At 43.2% G+C, this 19,572-nt stretch overlaps 2 protein-coding genes across 4 annotated transcripts in view; one reads left to right on the top strand and one right to left on the bottom strand.

Annotated features, from left to right (window-relative positions):
• The window catches only part of LOC141146061 (meprin A subunit beta-like), a 72,157-nt gene extending 64,317 nt beyond the window's left edge, over positions 1–7,840 (top strand). The window contains exon 17 of the mRNA XM_073632824.1: positions 7,826–7,840. Within this exon, the coding sequence (XP_073488925.1) occupies positions 7,826–7,840 (15 nt within the window). The remainder of the gene's footprint in view (positions 1–7,825) is intronic.
• A 5,873-nt stretch (positions 7,841–13,713) lies between these two features.
• Positions 13,714–19,572, bottom strand: part of LOC141145140 (maternal DNA replication licensing factor mcm3) — a 55,300-nt gene continuing 49,441 nt past the window's right edge. For 2 of the 3 annotated variants that reach the window (XM_073631526.1, XM_073631525.1), the window contains exons 16-17: positions 15,658–15,742; positions 13,714–13,912 (exon numbers count right to left, since the gene is read on the bottom strand). In XM_073631526.1, coding sequence (XP_073487627.1) covers positions 13,714–13,912; positions 15,658–15,742 — 284 coding nt within the window. Of the gene's footprint in view, positions 13,913–15,657; positions 15,749–19,572 lie in introns of all 3 variants that reach the window. The other variant, XM_073631524.1, reaches the window with a different exon arrangement.

Here is a 19,572-nt window from a genome sequence, read left to right on the forward strand (position 1 = left end):
GTCGCACTGTATTTGCGCAGTGGTCTTTTAAATGCAATTTTTTTCGAAAAAATACATTTTATTTAAATAAAAAAAATTAAAAAATAAAACACTAAAGTTAGCCCAATTTTCTCTATAATGTGGAAGATGATATTACACTGAGTAAATGGATACCTAACATGTCATGCATTTAACCACTTGAGCCCCGGACCATTATGCTGCCTAAGGACCAGAGGTATTTTTCCAATTTGGCACTGTGTCGCTTTAACTGCTAATTGCACGGTCATGCAATGCTGTACCCAAACTAAATTTGCGTCCTTTTCTTCCCACAAATAGAGCTTTCTTTTGATGTTATTTGATCACCTCTGCGGTTTTTATTTTTTGCGCTATAAACGGAAAAAGACCGAAAATTTTGAAAAAAAAAATGATATTTTCTACTTTTTGTTATAAAAAAAATCCAATAAACTCAATTTTAGTCATACATTTAGGCCAAAATGTATTCGGCCACATGTCTTTGGTAAAAAAAAATGTCAATAAGCGTATATTTATTGGTTTGCGCAAAAGTTATAGCGTCTACAAACTAGGGTACATTTTCTGGAATTTACACAGCTTTTAGTTTATGACTGCCTATGTCATTTCTTGAGGTGCTAAAATGGCAGGGCAGTACAAAACTCCCCCAAATGACCCCATTTTCGAAAGTAGACACCCCAAGGAAATTGCTGAGAGGCATGTTGAACCCATTGAATATTTATTTTTTGTCCCAAGTGATTGAATAATGACAAAAAAAAAATATATATTTACAAAAAGTTGTCACTAAATGATATATTGCTCACACAGGCCATGGGCCTATGTGGAATTGCACCCCAAAATACATTCAGCTGCTTCTCCTGAGTATGGGGATACCACATGTGTGGGACTTTTTGGGAGCCTAGCCGCGTACGGGGCCCCGAAAACCAAGCACCGCCTTCAGGATTTCTAAGGGCGTACATTTTTGATTTCACTCTTCACTGCCTATCACAGTTTCGGAGGCCATGGAATGCCCAGGTGGCACAAAACCCCCCCAAATGACCCCATTTTGGAAAGTAGACACCCCAAGCTATTTGCTGAGAGGCATATTGAGTCCATGGAATATTTTATATTTTGACACAAGTTGCGGGAATGTGACACTTTTTTTTTTTGCACAAAGTTGTCACTAAATGATATATTGCTCACACAGGCCATGGGCATATGTGGAATTACACCCCAAAATACATTTAGCTGCTTCTCCTGAGTATGGGGATACCACATGTGTGGGACTTTTTGGGAGCCTAGCCGCGTACGGGGCCCCGAAAACCAATCACCGCCTTCAGGATTTCTAATGGTGTAAATTTTTGATTTCACTCTTCACAGTTTCGGAGGCCATGGAATGCCCAGGTGGCACAACCCCCCCCCCAAATGACCCCATTTTGGAAAGTAGACACCCCAAGTTATTTTCTGAGAGGCATGGTGAGTATTTTGCAGCTCTCATTTGTTTTTGAAAATGAAGAAAGACAAGAAAAAAATTTTTTTTTTCTTTTTTCAATTTTCAAAACTTTGTGACAAAAAGTGAGGTCTGCAAAATACTCACTATACCTCTCAGCAAATAGCTTTGGGTGTCTACTTTCCAAAATGGGGTCATTTGGGGGGTTTTGTGCCACCTGGGCATTCCATGGCCTCCGAAACTGTGATAGGCAGTGAAGAGTGAAATCAAAAATTCACGCCCTTAGAAAGCCTTAAGGTGGTGCTTGGTTTTCGGGGTCGCGTACACGGCTAGTCTCCCAAAAAGTCTCACACATGTGGTATCCCCGTACTCAGGAGAAGCAGCAGAATGTATTTTGCGGTGTAATTTCACATATTCCCATGGCATGTTTGAGCAATATATCATTTAGTGACAACTTTGTGCAAAAAAAAAAAATTGTCTCTTTCCCGCAACTTGTGTCACAATATAAAAAATTCCATCGACTCGACATGACTCTCAAATAGCTTGGGGTGTCTACTTTCCAAAATGGAGTCATTTGGGGGGGGTTTTGAACTGTCCTGGCATTTTATGCACAACATTTAGAAGCTTATGTCACACATCACCCACTCTTCTAACCACTTGAAGACAAAGCCCTTTCTGACACTTTGTTTACATGAAAAAGTTTTTTTTTTTTTGCAAGAAAATTACTTTGAACCCCCAAACATTATATATTTTTTTAAAGCAAATGCCCTACAGATTAAAATGGTGGGTGTTTCATTTTTTTTTTTTTTCACACAGTATTTGCGCAGCGATTTTTCAAACGCATTTTTTTGGGAAAAAACACACTATATTGCCCAAATGTTTGATGCAATAAAAAAGATGATCTTAGGCCGAGTACATGGATACCAAACATGACATGCTTTACAATTGCGTACAAACCTGCAGTGGCAACAAAATAAATACATTTTTAAAAGCCTTTAAAAGCCTTTACAGGTTACCACTTTAGATTTACAGAGGAGGTCTACTGCAAAAATTACTGCCCTCGATCTGACCTTCGCGGTGATACCTCACATGCATGATGCAATTGCTGTTTACGTTTGACGACAGACCGCCGCTTGCGTTCCCCTTAGCGCGAGAGCAGGGGGCGACAGGGGTGCTTTTTTTTTTTTTTTTTTTTCTTTATTATCTTATTTTTAAACTGTTCCTTTCATTTTTTTTTTTTAATCATTTTTATTGTTATCTCGGGGAATGTAAATATCCCCTATGATAGCAATAGGTAGTGACAGGTACTCTTTTTTGAAAAAATTGGGGTCTATTAGACCCTAGATCTCTCCTCTGCCCTCAAAGCAATGCTGTACCCTAAGCTAATACTAAACTAGTGAATGGTAGCATTCAAAACATTCACCAATGCAAAGACCAGGATTGTCAGGACAGGAGGGACAATAATAGCGGGTGTCACGCCTATATCCGCGCTTGCTGCAGACACAACATCTTTTTTGGGGGGGTTCGTTGGGTAGGGGTACTCGGGAGGACATAAAGAAAAATACCTCTCATGCAGCTGACTGCATTTGGTGGGGGATGTGAATGGGGGAAGTACAGGTGCTGCAGAAGTGGTGGGTTCCTAATTAGGATTGGCGAATGCAGCAGGAAGGGCACTATGGGCACGACGGGCCTGTGTTTGTCTTTTTGGTGGCAGCGGGACACTACTTGTGCTTGCCACCTCACCAGCTTGAACTGCACTTATGGGACTCGCCACGTCACCAAGTGTTACTGCAGTGCTGGTTTGACTATGACTGGGGTGTACTAGGCCGCTGGTGCTTGCCAGTTCACCAAAACGCTACCAAAAAAACTGTTAGCGATCGCAGGGATCAGGCCTGACTCTGCGAATGCTGCAGTTATGTGTTTAGTGTTTTGTAAGTGACAGTGATCGATCGATACTGCACTTGGGTGGGCTGGGCTGGGCCGGGCGGAGGGGCAAAACGCAGGTGATAGCAGGTATCTGGGCTGATCCCACTAACACTGCATTTTTGGGAACCCTAAACTGCTGGGGACGCTAGTATAGATCTGATCAGATCAGATATTTATCCGTTCAGATACTATACCACTAAGGGAGGCGTATGCTGCGTGCGTGGGTGTTAGCGGTACTGGCGCTAACCTGACGCTGCTTGGGGCTGGTGCTTGCCAGTTCACCAAAATGCTACCAAAAAAACTGTTAGCGATCGCAGGGATCAGGCCTGACTCTGCGAACGCTGCAGTTATGCATTTAGTGTTTTGTAAGTGACAGTGATCGATCGATCGATACTGCACTTGGGTGGGCTGGGCTGGGCCGGGCGGAGGGGCAAAACGCAGGTGCTAGCAGGTATCTGGGCTGATCCCGCTAACACTGCGTTTTTGGGAACCCTAAACTGCTGGGGACGCTAGTATAGATCTGATCGGATCAGATATTGATCCGTTCAGATACTATACCACTAAGGGAGGTGTACGGTGCGTGCGTGGGTGTTAGCGGTACTGGCGCTAACCTGACGCTGCCTGGGGCTGGTGCTTGCCAGTTCACCAAAATGCCACCAAAAAAACTGTTAGCGATCGCAGGGATCAGGCCTGACTCTGCGAACGCTGCAGTTATGTGTTTAGTGTTTTGTAAGTGACAGTGATCGATCGATACTGCACTTGGGTGGGCTGGGCCGGGCGGAGGGGCAAAACGCAGGTGATAGCAGGTATCTGGGCTGATCCCGCTAACACTGCATTTTTGGGAACCCTAAACTGCTGGGGACGCTAGTATAGATCTGATCGGATCAGATATTGATCCGATCAGATACTATACCACTAAGGGAGGCGTATGCTGCGTGCGTGGGTGTTAGCGGTACTGGCGCTAATCTGACGCTGCCTGGGGCGACGCATATCACCGCTGGGCGATCAGGGGGCTAAACCTTTATTCGGTAATAAACGGCGGGTGCCCTGACACTATAAAAAATAAACGAACTAACCAGCGTCACCCATAACACTTATACGGTGATCAGTGGTGAAAGGGTTAACTAGGGGGCAATCAAGGGGTTAAAACCTTTATTAGGTAGTATATGGGGGTCCCTGTCGCTATAAACTGCTGACGGTGAACCTAAATATTTACCTCCCTAACTAGCGTCACCAGTGACACTTATACAGCGATCAGAAAAATGATCGCTTAGCGACACTGGTGACGGGGGGTGATCAAGGGGTTAAAACTTTATTAGGGGGGGTTAGGGGGGTACCCTAGACCTAAAGGGGGCTAACCCTAACTGTCCTAACACAGTAACTGTCACAAACTGACACCAATGCAGTAATCAGGAAAAAAAAAAACAAAAAAAAAACTGCTTGGTGTCAGTTTGTGACGGGGGGGGGGGGGGTGATCAGGGGGTGATCGGGGGGGGGGATCGGGGGTGTTTTGTGTGCCTGGCATGTTCTACTGTGTGTGTAGTGTTTGTGCACTCACAGTGATGTCTTCTCTCCTCGTCGCCGGAACGGAAAATACCGAGCCGAGGGGAGATGACATCATTTCCTTTGCTGCTGTTTAGCATACAGCAGCAAAGGAATGTTCCCATTGGCCGGCGGCGATCGCGAGGGGGGGCCACGAACGGATGGCCTCCCCCTCACCTCCGATCGCCGGGGGACAAAAGAGGACCGCCTCGGGCACCGGGGGGGTCCGATCGGACCCCCACCCGCGGGAGGCAAATCATGTATATGTACGTGATTTTGCCTGCCCGTGCCGCCTTGCCGATGTACATCGGCGTGAGGCAGTCCTTAAGTGGTTAAAATTGAAAGCTCATGGAATGGCAACAAACTACGGTATTTAAAGAGGTTGTCAACCTCTCTGTATTTGTACCTATAGGTACTGTAAATAATTCCTAAACATGTGCCGTTTAGGAGATATTTACTGTATACTGTGCCGATGTCATGATTTTCCTATTTTACTTTTTATTTTTACACTGTTCCTTTATTATTGATCACTTTTATTCCTATTACAAGGAATGTAAACATCCCTTGCAATAGAAATAAGCATGACATGTCCTCTTTATTGAGAGATCTGGGTTCAAAAAGACCCCCAGATCTCTCATTTACCTTTAAAAGAAAAAAAAAAAAAAAACATTTTGACTTTAAACACTTGCACTTATACCCTCTTCCTGACCAGGCCAATTTTCAGCTTTCAGCACTCTCACATTTTGAATGACAATTACTCGGTCATGCAACACTGTACCCATATGACATTTTTGTCCTTTTTTCACACAAATAGAGCTTTCTTTTGGTGGTTTTTTGAATCACCACTGGGTTTTTAATTTTTTCGCACTATAACTGAAAAATGCATTTTTCTTTGCTTCGGTTATAAAATTTTGCAAATTAGTAATTTTCCTTTATAAATTTTGGCCAAAAGTTATACTGCTACATATCTTTGGTAACAATAACCCAAATAAGTATATATTATTTGGTCTTTGTGAAAGTCTACAAGCTATTGTGGCAATCATTGAAAACTTATCACACCTGCTGTACTGATGGCTTATCTAATTTCTTGAGATACTAAGGCCGCTTTCACACTGAGGCGTTTTTCCGGCGCTTTTGGGCTAAAAATAGCACCTATAAAGCGCCTGAAAAAGGCCTCCCCTGCAGCCCCAGTGTGAGAGCCTGAGTGCTTTCACACCGGAGCGGTGTGCTTTCAGGACGGGAAAAAAAGTCCTGCAAGCAGCATCTTTGCTCCTAAAATGCCCCTACCTTCGAAATCAGTGGCCAACGCTGCCGAAGCACCTGCAAAGTGCTTTGGCAGCGGCGCTTAACATTTTTTCAGCCAATATTGGGGCGCTTTTAACCGAAAAGCGCCGCTAAAATGACGGTAAAGCGCAGCTAAAACTAGCACCACTTTACCGATAAGGCCCCCCGCCCCAGTGTGAAAGTAGCCTTACAAGCCAGGAAAGTACAAATGCCCCCCAATCGACCACTTTTTGTAAAATAGACATTCCAAGGTATTTAACAAGAGGTATGGTGGAGTTGAAGTTGTAATTTTTTCCCACAATTCTTTGCAAAATTAAAAAAAACATTTTCCCACAAAAAAGGTCATATTTCTCACACACTGTATAGGAATACTTGCAACTTCATCCCAAAACACATTCTGCTACTCCTCCTGAGTATGGCGATGCTACATGTGAGACTTTTACACAGCCTGGCCACATACAGAGGCCCAACATGCAAGTAGCACCTCCAGGTGTTCTAGGAGCATAAATTACACCTATAATTTCCTGTCAACCCGATGGTAACAGACATTCCCGGTGCGCACCCCAAGAGGTGCACAGGAAGCATGATTCTGGGAGGACGCCCTCCTAGCTAGCCGACCGTGCTGTAGCCATCATTCAGCTATGGCCCAGTCGGCAAGTGGTTAAGAAAAAAAAATCCTGTCTATCTGCCCAAGAAGAGACGTCAGATATCACTTCGGTCCTTCAAGGGCATAGAGCCGAGTGGGGGCTATCTTGCCCTCACTTGACTTCCTGCCTAGCCATGGGCCGCATTGGATCGGTTCCAGGCTTACCGATGGCTCAGGTAAGTTCAGGAAGGACCAGGAAGTGGTGGGAGGCACCTCTCCCACCTCCTATAAAAGTAATCTTGTGGCAAATGAGCAGCTGGGACCACTTTCATCTGAAAGTCGACTGCTTAAGGGAAGGAAATACTGGGGTTATGGCAGCTAGCTGCTGCCATATTAACAGTATTTAACATCAAAATCATGATGTACAGTACATTCCAAGTTAGGCGGTCGCCAAGTGCTCATTCCTGGCATCTGACAGATGGTGGGAATGGAAATGTCACTCTAGTTCCATTTTACACCTATAGACGTGTTTGATCAACCATACGTTTCATTCTTTTGGCAGTACAAGTTGTGTGTAGGAATGTCCCTCATCTCCATATGCTCACATCCAGGGTGATGTATCCCCTCTACACTCCTGATGTCTGTGTGGGTTGCCATGTCCTGTGTTGGCTCTGCTACTTGTGGTTTTGCAGATGGGTAGGGGCTAGAGAGTATTCCAGCATCTGGCACTGAGGAAACATCTGTAATACTGTTAGACCAAGTGATCTCCGTCCTACAGTACAAGTGTAGTTGCAGCTGGATGGGAGCTGCACTTTAGGCACTCCATAATTTTCAATTTGACCACCACTGCTCTAAACTGATCACAATCATCTCTCTGGGAAAACCACTATATTCTAGCATGTACTATTATTACTTCCATGGTAAGGGTGCCCATCTGTAATGTTCCAATGAGCCCAACTGATTAGTTTTTGCTGCACTCTACTTGTTTTCTCATTGAACTGTACATAAGTTTAATTATATGCTAACCTATCTCAAAACTTGTCTTTCAGCAAATTTCCTTGTGAGCCTCTTCCATGATGGAACATCAAGTATATGATCACTCTCATGGCTTCAGTGAAGAACCAACATTACTGAACTTCAAGCAAATATAAAAAGCCACTAACTAGTCTAGTCATGTATTCATTAATAAAAAAAAAAAAATTTAAAGTGAACTTTTCATAAAGGAATATGGATCCTGCCATTGCTGCTTTAGGGTCCATGCACACTGGCTTAAAAATGCTGCTTCTACAGGAGTTGTGTTTTGCCTGTAGAAGCAGGTTAATTTTGTTTTCTGTGTGGCCTTTGCCCACATACCCCTCTCATTCATTCACAGATTTATTCATTCTGTGATAGGAAAACTACAGGTCTCATCTGTCACTGCAGCAGAGGGTGTAGATATGAATGGAACACAAGTGCCGTGACATCACCACACTCGTAACCAAACATTCGTACCACCATACAAACAGCTGGAGTCTGTACATTGCTCCAATGCAAAAAATTAGTGCATAGCCATTGTTTCAGAATGGGTTCATTTATATTTTTTTTTTACAAAAGGTGAAAGATGCCTTAATTACATGTGAATTCAGCCAGAGATAACCATCCGAAAGTACCCAAAATCTGCCATCTCCCCTGATGAAGTCCGCATAGGGCATGACAGGAAGTTGGCGATCCAACCTCTTGTGAGTGTCTGGAGACCAGGACCCTTAAGGGGAAAGAGGCTTGTTAGCAGTGCACTTTTAAATGTGAGTCTTAAATTTTTAATAAATGCTGTTGGAAAAATATTTACGCTATCATACTCTATCTTCATTTGCGTTTTGGTGGAAGAAACATGATAGGATGGAGATAGATTGAATTCCTGAGATAATTGGATCTGGAGAAACATCTGAACTTACACCTACTTGGTTTAAAGGGAAAAGCATTATTTGACCCAACAAAAACGTCAAAATACTGGAGGTGCGGGTATATATTTGTCGGTGATGGGAAGAGCACTGAAGTTGGAAAAATCACAAGTGAAATATATGGATTTCACATTAATTGATCAATTTGCATGAATTCATTAAGCTATGAATAACATCTTTGGCACATTTATATATCAGCACTGATTCTTTGAGCCACACATACTACATACAAAGGAGGACTATACAGCACTTACTGATTAAGTACATTAGTTTATAAAGAACAACATAATGCATGTTATTTAAGTGAATATTTTACCGATGGAATTTGTTATTTTGATGCTGGTTTTGTCATGCATGTTATGTTTGACCACATATTATAAAATAGCCCTGTACTAAGAGAAGAGTATATTCACACAATCCGTTTTTCTTCATTTTTGGAGAAAAAAAAACCAGTACAGGAGAAAAACACATGACCATTAAAGCCTTTGAAACTTTGCACACTGTTGCGTATTTCAGTCCCGACTGCTGCACATTTGGTGCGGTTAAAAAAAACTGCACCAGCCCGTTGAAATCAATGGAATGTTTTTAGGTCACATGTCCTCTTTTCAATGTAAGGCGGTAATTTTCACTGACTGCCAATGTGAGGGAACACTGCAAATGTCAGTCTGCATTTCTCTACTCCCTGGGACTTTTTGAATTTAATTTTTATTGCGGCAAATAATTTACTCATATAGTACAGGTCTGGGTGTGTCAAATACACAAAGCATGTCACATTTGTTATTCATGTATTTAGACTTCTCTCTACAACCTAGTGCTCATACTAATGTGCCACGAGGTGTAGATAGTATTACCAGAAACTTGAACGTTATTTCAAATGTTTCCATGGGTTAAAAAGGTTGAGAAGGGCTGGTCTATACAACCTAAGATGTCATTCAGGTTGTATGTGTGGCCCTGCTCAATCACAAAGAAATCAACTTCTCGCCTTGGCTACAACACTCTTCCAGACTCTGACTTTTGAATGTGGTTGAAAATTGACTAGACGCTTAGATTTTTTTTTATTCACTATTGCAAAATAGTGCTGGATCGGTTTTGCAAGTCTTTAAAAAAACAAAACCAAAAAAAACCAGTGGCACCTTCTAAGCAACAGTGCCATCAAACAGGCCCAATATCAATTCAGTGGTTGTGCCAGTGTGTTCTTTGCTGGATTGAGGGCCCATTCACACCATGTGGAACTGCAGTAACACATACGTCACAATACCCTTTATAATGCATTCTGGCACACAGTCTAAAAATGGGGGGAGAGACACCTGCTCTTTTCACCAGAAAACCAGTACAGGCAGTAGATCATACACATACATTTAATGTATGCAATGCATTATGTTAGGACAGTCTTATTCATTATGAATGAACTGCCAATGCACAGAGCTAGCCCAAACATTACATGCAACACCACATCTAGCATGTGTTGCAAGGCAAAGATTTAAAGGGACCCAAGTCATTTACATGCACTGGAGGTAATGCATGCTTTTGCACTTATTACCACAATGCAACAGTGTAAAGGAGGTCTTAAGGCATAGCTCCCAAATGTCCCTGATTTGGAACAAAGTCCCTTTGCCCCCCGCATTTTGGTCTGATCTATATAGTTGTATATAAAATGCACTTTTTTTTCAAAGTGTTTCCCAGTGCTAAACCTTTCACCTAATTTCTAAATTGCTGCATGTGTAAATTTCTGTCCACAGTAGCTTCTGGGTTTAAGCCCACAATCACACTGAGGGCAGGTTTGAAATCGTGCGAGTTCAACTGAACTAACACAATGTCAAACCGGTATTTCAGTCCGACTTCAGGGGTGAATCGACAGACATCTGTGCGGGTTTATGCACAGATGTCTATTAAAAATCGCCATAAAGTCACCAATAGTGCAGAACTAACTTTCGGGAAACGGTGCGGCACCTCAAAGTCAGCATCGCACAGATTCAGACAGTGCCATTGCCAGCAATAGGCTCTGATTTGGCATGTGATTTGACATGTCAAATCAGCCCAATGGGAACATGGGCTTATTGTCAAAGCTTAATTGAACAAGCTGAAGTTAGAAGCCGATTGGTTACTATCCACAGCTGTACCAGATTCTATATGCACCAGTTTTAGTAAATCTCCCCCATAATGTGTGTCCAGGCATACATAGGCATTTACAGGCAGAGAAAACCTGTCGCCATGTTCAAGAAAACCATTTGGCTGAAAACCGCCTAAACATGTGTAAATGCTGGACACGGCAAGCGCTTGAGCGTTCATTCACTTCAAATGTCAGACTAAATTAATATTCTGGGCACTAAAATGAACGTCCAGGCGCTTGACTTGCATAAACTTATTTGCAAAAAAAAAAAAGTCTTTAGGAGCTTTTCTCTTGCCTGGAGAAAGGCAAATACCCAGAGTGCATGGGGCCTAAAACCGTACAGAAAGAAAGGTAGTACTGGACTAGTAAAAACAAAAGAGCCAAATGCATTTATCACCACATACACCCCAATTTACAGTAGATATGCAAAAATATAATACACAAATACATACACACATCATATGCACACTTAAAGAATATCCAGATAGTCTTTGCCAATTCTTTTGTAATGCCTTGCTTCATGCCTTGAACATGAATTTAAAGGGCATTACTTGCATAAATATATACAACCACCAACATTCTAGGGACACAAAGGGTTAAAGTACTGATTTAAAGGAACAGATTGCTCTATGAAGTTATAAGCAGAGGTTAATCATTTTTGGGGGGGGGCAAATACAAAATAAAATAAAGGAAGATGTCATTTGATTGCAGTTTAATAGAAAGTGAAGTAATTTGTTTAGATTGTCTAGTCATGAACCATTAAAGGAAAGCATATTGGAGACAGAGGTTTCTTAAAATTAACCAATCTGCTCTTTCAAAGCAAATGCAGAAAGTCCCATTGAACAAAAAGCAGGAAGGCAGCAATTTTGTAGTTGATCTTAGTAAGGTGTGTGAATGACATTTGCAGTATCTGATAGAATCCAGCATGAAAGCCCCTATCTGCCTCTAGATTAAACACTTAAGCCCCGGACCATTTGGCTGGCCAAAGACCAGAGCACTTTGAGATTTGGCACTGCCTCGCTTTAACTGACAATTGCGCAGTTGTGCGAGCTTGCTCCCAAACAAAATTGACGTCCTTTTTTTCCCCCCACAAACAGAGCTCTTTTGGTGGTATTTGATCACCTCTGCGGTTTTTATTTTTTGCACTATAAACAAAAAAAGCGACAATTTTGAAAAAAAAACGCAATATTTTTTGCTATAAATATCCCCCAAAAATATATATAAAAAAATAAAATCGCAATAAGCGTTTCTTGATTGGTTTGCGCAAAAGTTATAGCATCTACAAAATAGGGGATAGTTTTATGGCATTTTTATTAATTTTTTTTTACTAGTAATGGCGGCAATCAGATTTTTATCGTGACTGCAACATTATGGTGGACAGATCGGACACTTGGCGTTATTTTGGGACCATTCACATTTATACAGTGATCAGTGCGATTAAAAATGCATTAATTACTGTGTAAATGTGACTGGCAGTGAAAGGGGTTAATCACTAGGGGGTGCTGCAGGGGTTAAGTGTTTCCTAGGGAGTGATATGTGTGACACGACATTGATCACCGCTCCCGATCACAGGGAGCGGTGATCAGTGTCACTAGGCAGAACGTGGAAATGCTTGTTGCAGCATTTCCCTGTTCTTCCTCTCCGAGAGACTATCGTGGGTATTCCCGCGGAAGATAGAGCCTGCTGGACCCGCGATCACACTCACGGATCTCGCGGCAGGGTCGTGTGCACGTGACCACACAACGGCAAATTTAAAGGGATGTACCTGTACACCCATTTGCCTGTCCGTGCCATTCTGCAGACAAATGTTCGTGCGGCGGTCGGCAAGCAGTTAAAGGGGTTGTAAAGTCAGGTTTTTTTTATCCTAATGCATTCTATGTATTAAGATAAAAAAAAAACCTGTGGGCACCAGCGCCCCCCCCCCATACTTACCTGAGCCCCATCTCGATCCAGCGATGTTGCAGGACAGTCTCAGCTGCCCCGGGACTCTCCCTCCTTATTGACTGAGGACATTGTGGCTCCATTAGCTCCTGCTGCTGTCAAAGTCAGTGAGCCAATGAGGAGAGGGGGTGGGGCCAAACTGAAGCTCCATGTCTTAATGGAGTAGCTGTGGGGCCACTCAGCAGGGAGAGGCCAGGATCTGGGCTGCTCTGTGCAAAATCACTACACAGAGCAGGTATGAGACTTTTTCCCCTTTAAAAATAACAGACTTTAGCACCACTTTAAAGATCTGTGGTCAAATATCAATGACTTCACCTAAGGTCAAACTAACTAAACAGCAAATATTTCAATACCCTTAGTATTCAAACAAAAGCGAAAAGCAGGATCTATTTGAATTGTTCTAATTGAATTTTGGATCGTTTGAAGTTTTACTGCTACAAGAAAATGCTACAAGGATTTAGGGCCAGTTTACTCCAGAACACGGTGCAGGAAAGGCACATTCTGTACACATTTCCCACACTGTAGGTGAATGCGCTGCCCTCGCAATCTGCATGCTGGTGCCAATGTATTTTTAACCCAAACACAGATCACATATGCAGTGCGTTTGCAGGCAAATGACATGGTAGCAGTACTATGCAGTTTGGCGCAGTGCATTTTTAAAAGCACTACTTTTCCTGCAGTCCAGTGGACATTGCAGCCAATTCCAATGAATGGGATGTCAAAGTGTGCAGGTTTGAACCCGTGAGTTACTGTGCGATCACAGTGTGAACCAGCCCTAGACAAAACTGTGTAAGGAAAGTTGGCTTTGTAACTTGATCACAAAGCCAACTTTCCTTATAGTTAAGTAATGACACATTAGATGAGTCTTAGGTTTATTTTATGCTATAAATACACATACAAAACTAGAATACATTGCATTATTACGAAACAGACAAGAAAGTGTTACATTTTAAATTAGGAATACTACATCATCAGCCACCATCACTTGGTTATCATTCTGCATGTTGTCCAGGGCTTTCTTTACTTCAGAGGACTCAAATGGATCAGGATTTCCTTTATTGATCAATTCCAATAACTGACCAATGGCAACAGACTGGGAGCGCGTAGTCTTGAAGGTTTTTAAGAGAGCAGCTTTAAACTGCTTTATCCTGAAAGTGATATTGGAACAAGAATGAAATCAAAAGTATAAAATGCATGGCCTTTGTCACTGTCATGCTTAAAAGTACAGCTCATATGTTACGCTGCATCATATCGTAGGGCTGGCTGTGCAACAGTCACAGATAGCTGAGGCCACCAACAGCCTGTCACTGTAGGAGCTTGGCAGCCACAGCTATCAGCACAAAGCTGTTGATCCAGTAGCAGGTACCAGATTCTTGACGCTGTGATTCAAAGCATGGCTAAACGCCTGTGCGAATGTAGCCTAAGGGTTCATTCAGAAGTATGCAGTCACCCTTCTTGCATGCAGACTTCCTTTGCCATTGTGTGCCTGCATCCGCCCTGGGCTGTGAGCAGGCAGTCTATAGAGGTAAATGCAGATGCAGTGGCTGCACAGCCACATCAAAATGTGGCATTCTGACAGGAGCACTTGCACAGACCCGAATGCAGACAGTGTGCGTCCAGATCCGTGCATACGCTCATGCCAGCATGTCAAATTGACTTGCAGCTGTGTCCATGCAGCCACTGCATCTACATTCACCTCTAAGCTGCCTGTGTGCACGATAACAAAGGCAGCACCCATCTGAATTAATCTATTACTCATCTTAATATTTTTACTCAGATGATCCTGAAGTTTATATTAGAGAGCTTGCCAAATAAACATACTGTACCCCATTTTTCAATGGTAACTGCAGCTGGATTTCTCATGCACCATGATGGACATTGCTGGAGGTGGTGTGACACTAAAGAGGGCTGTGGGCAGAGCTAGGTGTGGCTATTCACAGATGGCAACAGTGTCCAAGCAGCTACAGCAAAGGAGACAATACTGTAGTGATTTCGCTACACGAGGAGTGTTGCCATGATATCAGAGCAGGGGAGTAACTACCACCATTAGCGACCCATGCGGGCGCTATGGGGCCCGCAGCCGAGTGGGGCCCAGTGAGGATAAGAGCACCGCCGGCACAGTCTCCCAGCCAGGGGAAGAGAGGAAAGGAAGAGGCGAGCTGTCAGTATCAGCAGAGAGCTGAATTGCCCGATGTAAGAGCTTTCATTAGGACTTCCAGTGTTCCCGGGGCTCACGTCACATAGCTCCACCTTTGGCCCGGTGCCTTTGATAGACAGAACGCCGATCCAATGCGGGATATGTGACGTCATCAAAGGCGTCCGGCCAAGAGGTGGGGCTATGTGACGATGAGCCCCGGGAAGACAGGAAATTCAAATGAAAGCTATTACAACAGGCAATCCCGCTCTCTGCTGATCCAGGTGGCTTGCCTCTTCCTCTGCATAAGTGGGGCTGTATTGACACTAGGGCAGCTGTGGGGGGGGGGGGGGCTGTTTGCAGGGGGGCCCCATACAACATTTTGCTATGGGGCCCTGCTATTTCTAGTTACGCCCCCCTGTATCAGAGTGCTTAGTGGCAGATCAACAGGAATTTAAAAAATGTTCCATGGCAAACAAGGAAAAAAAAAAAAAACAGATTAGTATGACCTAAAAATGACCCCAGTCTTACAGTTATGGGCAGTCTGCTTCCATATGTAATGTTTGTTTTACCATAATTTTATTTTAATTCAGAAGTGTATAAATTCTGCTGTGTAAATGATGCAATGGCTCTCACAATGTGCAATTTCAGCAAACCTGCAGAATTTGTTTTTTTAATTTGAACACTGAATGAAATACCAAGATGGGGAATAAAGCCTACGCTGACGAAATTTCTTACACATAAGGCAAAGTTATCTACCTGCTCAGACTTAAGGAACTCTTGGGGAAGCGTTCACCTTGACTTTCAGACATCTTTCTTGGAGTTCTCACACGCTGAGATAGCGCTACAGCTGAAAAAGGATGGCATTAGAAGGTAAATGCAGGCATAATTGTTTATTAAATGAATCAGTTGTAGTCTGTCATTATTCATTAATATTCAATTAATTTTTTTTTCGATCAAAACAAAATCAGCCTTTTAGTGGTCTGCCAACACCATTTTCACACCCCTTTGGCTATCTAGTATCTACCCTGCATAATGACACCTCTAAACTTGAAATATTTAACCACTTCAGCCCCGGAAGGTTTTACCCCCTTCCTGACCAGAGCACTTTTTACAATTCGGCACTGCGTCGCTTTAACTGCTAATTGCGCGGTCATGCAATGCTGTACCCAAACGAAATTTGCGTCCTTTTCTTCCCACAAATAGAGCTTTCTTTTGATGGTATTTGATCACCTCTGCCATTTTATTTTTTGCGCTATACACGGAAAAAGACCGAAAATTTTGAAAAAAAATGATATTTTCTACTTTTTGTTCTAAAAAAAATCCAATAAACTCAATTTTAGTCATACATTTAGGCCAAAATGTATTCGGCCACATGTCTTTGGTAGAAAAAATGTCAATAAGTGTATATTTATTGGTTTGCGCAAAAGTTATAGCACCTACAAACTAGGGTACATTTTCTGGAATTTACACAGCCTTTAATTTATGACTGCCTATGTCGTTTCTTGAGGTGCTAAAATGGCAGGGCAGTACAAAACCCCCACAAATGACCCCATTTTGGAAAGTAGACACCCCAAGGAATTTGCTGAGAGGCATGTTGAACCCATTGAATATTCATTTTTTTGTCCCAAGTGATTGAATAATGACAAAAAAAAAATTACAAAAAGTTGTCACTAAATGATATATTGCTCACACAGGCCATGGGCATATGTGGAATTGCACCCCAAAATACATTTAGCTGCTTCTCCTGAGTACGGGGATACCACATGTGTGGGACTTTTTGGGAGCCTAGCCGCGTACGGGGCCTGACTCTGCGAACGCTGCAGTTATGCGTTTAGTGTTTTGTAAGTGACAGTGATCGATCGATACTGCACTTGGGTGGGCTGGGCCGGGCCGGGCGGAGGGGCAAAACGCAGGTGCTAGCAGGTATCTGGGCTGATCCCGCTAACACTGCGTTTTTGGGAACCCTAAACTGCTGGGGACGCTAGTATAGATCTGATCGGATCAGATATTGATCCGTTCAGATACTATACCACTAAGGGAGGTGTACGCTGCGTGCGTGGGTGTTAGTGGTACTGGCGCTAACCTGACGCTGCCTGGGGCTGGTGCTTGCCAGTTCACCAAAACGCTACCAAGAAAACTGTTAGCGATCGCAGGGATCAGGCCTGACTCTGCGAACGCTGCAGTTATGCGTTTAGTGTTTTGTAAGTGACAGTGATCGATCGATACTGCACTTGGGTGGGCTGGGCCGGGCAGAGGGGAAAAACGCAGGTGCTAGCGGGTATCTGGGCTGATCCCGCTAACACTGCGTTTTTGGGAACCCTAAACTGCTGGGGACACTAGTATAGATCTGATCGGATCAGATATTGATCCGTACAGATACTATACCACTAAGGGAGGTGTATGCTGCGTGCGTGGGTGTTAGCGGTACTGGCGCTAATCTGACGCTGCCTGGGGCGACGCATATCACCGCCGGGCGATCAGGGGGCTAAACCTTTATTCGGTAATAAACGACGGGTTCCCTGACACTATAAAAAATAAACGAACTAACCAGCGTCACCCGTAACGGTTATATGGTGATCAGTGGTGAAAGGGTTAACTAGGGGGCAATCAAGGGGTTAAAACATTTATTAGGTAGTATGTGGGGGTCCCTGTCGCTATAAAACGCTGACGGCGAACCTAAATATTTAGGTCCCTAACTAGCGTCACCAGCGACACTAATACAGCGATCAGAAAAATTATCGCTTAGTGACACTGGTGACGGGGTGATCAAGGGGTTAAAACTTTATTAGGGGGGGTTAGGGGGGTATCCTAGACCTACAGGGGGGTAATACTAACTGCCCTAACACTGTAACTGTCACAAACTGACACCAATGCAGTAATCAGAAAAAAAAAAAAAATACTGCTTGCTGTCAGTTTGTGATGGGGGGGGGGTGATTGGGGGGGGGATCGGGGGTGTAAAGTATGCCTGGCATGTTCTACTGTGTGTGTGTGTGTTGTGCACTCACATGTCTTCTCTCCTCGGCGCTGGGACGGAAACTGCCAAAGCCGAGGAGAGATGACATCACATCCTCTGCCTGTGTGAAACTACACACAGGCAGGGGAGGATTCCGATTGGCTGGGAGCGATCGCGAGGGGGGGCCACGATCGGATGGTCTCCCCTTCGCCTCCCGACGCTCCCAGTCAAATGCCGACCGCCGCTGGCACCGGGGGGGGGGCCCGCGGGAGGCAGATCACGTACAGGTACGTGATTCTGCCTGCCCGTGCCATTCTGCCGCCGTATATGTGCGTTAGGCGGTCGGCAAGTGGTTATACACATTGACCAGCTAGGTTTATAATATTGGAAGCACTGATATACTCTTTATAACCAGCAAGCTACATGCAGCCCTTTAGTTTGGTAATTCACAAGCAAACTATCCTAAAATTTAGTTAAATTAGTGTAAGTGGCATTTTACCATTCTCACCATTCCTGGAGAAGGGGTGTAGCTAGCTTTTGTTGCTTTGGGCCTGGTTCCCACCTATGCATTTTTTAGTGCGTTTTCAGTTTTGCAGAAACACTACAGTCCATTTAACATGGTTTTCTATGGGTCATGTTCACATCTGTGCATTTTATGGAAAGGGCCTGGGACTTTTCTGGTTGTTGGTTCCATAGACTTTAATGGATCAAAAACGTGTATTGAAAAATGCAAAATGCACCTGGAATTTGCATAGGCATGAACCAGGCCTTAATGTGTTCTGTGATAAGGTCACAAAGCCAGGAATTCAACATGGTACCCTAAAGTTTACCACCCTAGGTGTGAAGGGTGAGCTTGCATTTACAGTACCAATGGGCATAGCAGGACAGATCTTGACAGCCCATATTAGAATTATCCTACACTTCAGAAAATTAAAACCAATTGGAAAAGATTTACATGAAGAATGTGTTGAAGCTGACAATAGAAAATATATTAGGTATAACAGTGTATACAGGTTTACAGTAAGCACAGTTTGGGACAACAGTGTTTATAGTCTTGGGTATAGTTGGGTTCAGTAGAGTTTAGGATATCCGCAATATGCAATATCGCATTGACACGCATGGATGGCTGTGGTTTTCCATACCACTGTTGCTCATGCGCATCATATGTGAATATTTAGTGCAGGATATCTATGTATACCTGGTGTATACCGCATATACATTAACACTTGTATAGTCTCAAACACCGCCTGTATATCTATAGATTCTCATATCTTTCATATGATACATATCGCATTGACATGCAAGGACGGCTGTGTTTTTCTATACTGCTGTTGTCCATGCATGTCATGTGTGGGTTTGGGGCGTGATGTCTGTGTATCTTGTGTTATGCTGTATATACATTGACACACGTGTCTGCAAGCCTTTAAAGCAGTGCCTGTATGCCTTTTGGCCTAGTCGCTTGACATTGACTGTATTTACTCCTCACCCTTTTGTCTTCTGTTTGTTAGCATTCTTCTCTTTTGTAAATGTTTCTTTATTATAGGGTCTCTTTACTACAAACAGACGTGAGAACGATCGCATGTTTGTGATATTACATATTCTGTTTAATTGTTAATGAAACATTGACACAAATGTGTGATATATTAATGACATTATGTGAACTTTTATAAGCATGCAAAACAAATTAATGAACTAATGCCCCGTACACACGATCCGAA

Source organism: Aquarana catesbeiana, linkage group LG05 (assembly GCF_042186555.1).
Source record: "Aquarana catesbeiana isolate 2022-GZ linkage group LG05, ASM4218655v1, whole genome shotgun sequence".
NCBI lineage: Eukaryota > Metazoa > Chordata > Amphibia > Anura > Ranidae > Aquarana > Aquarana catesbeiana.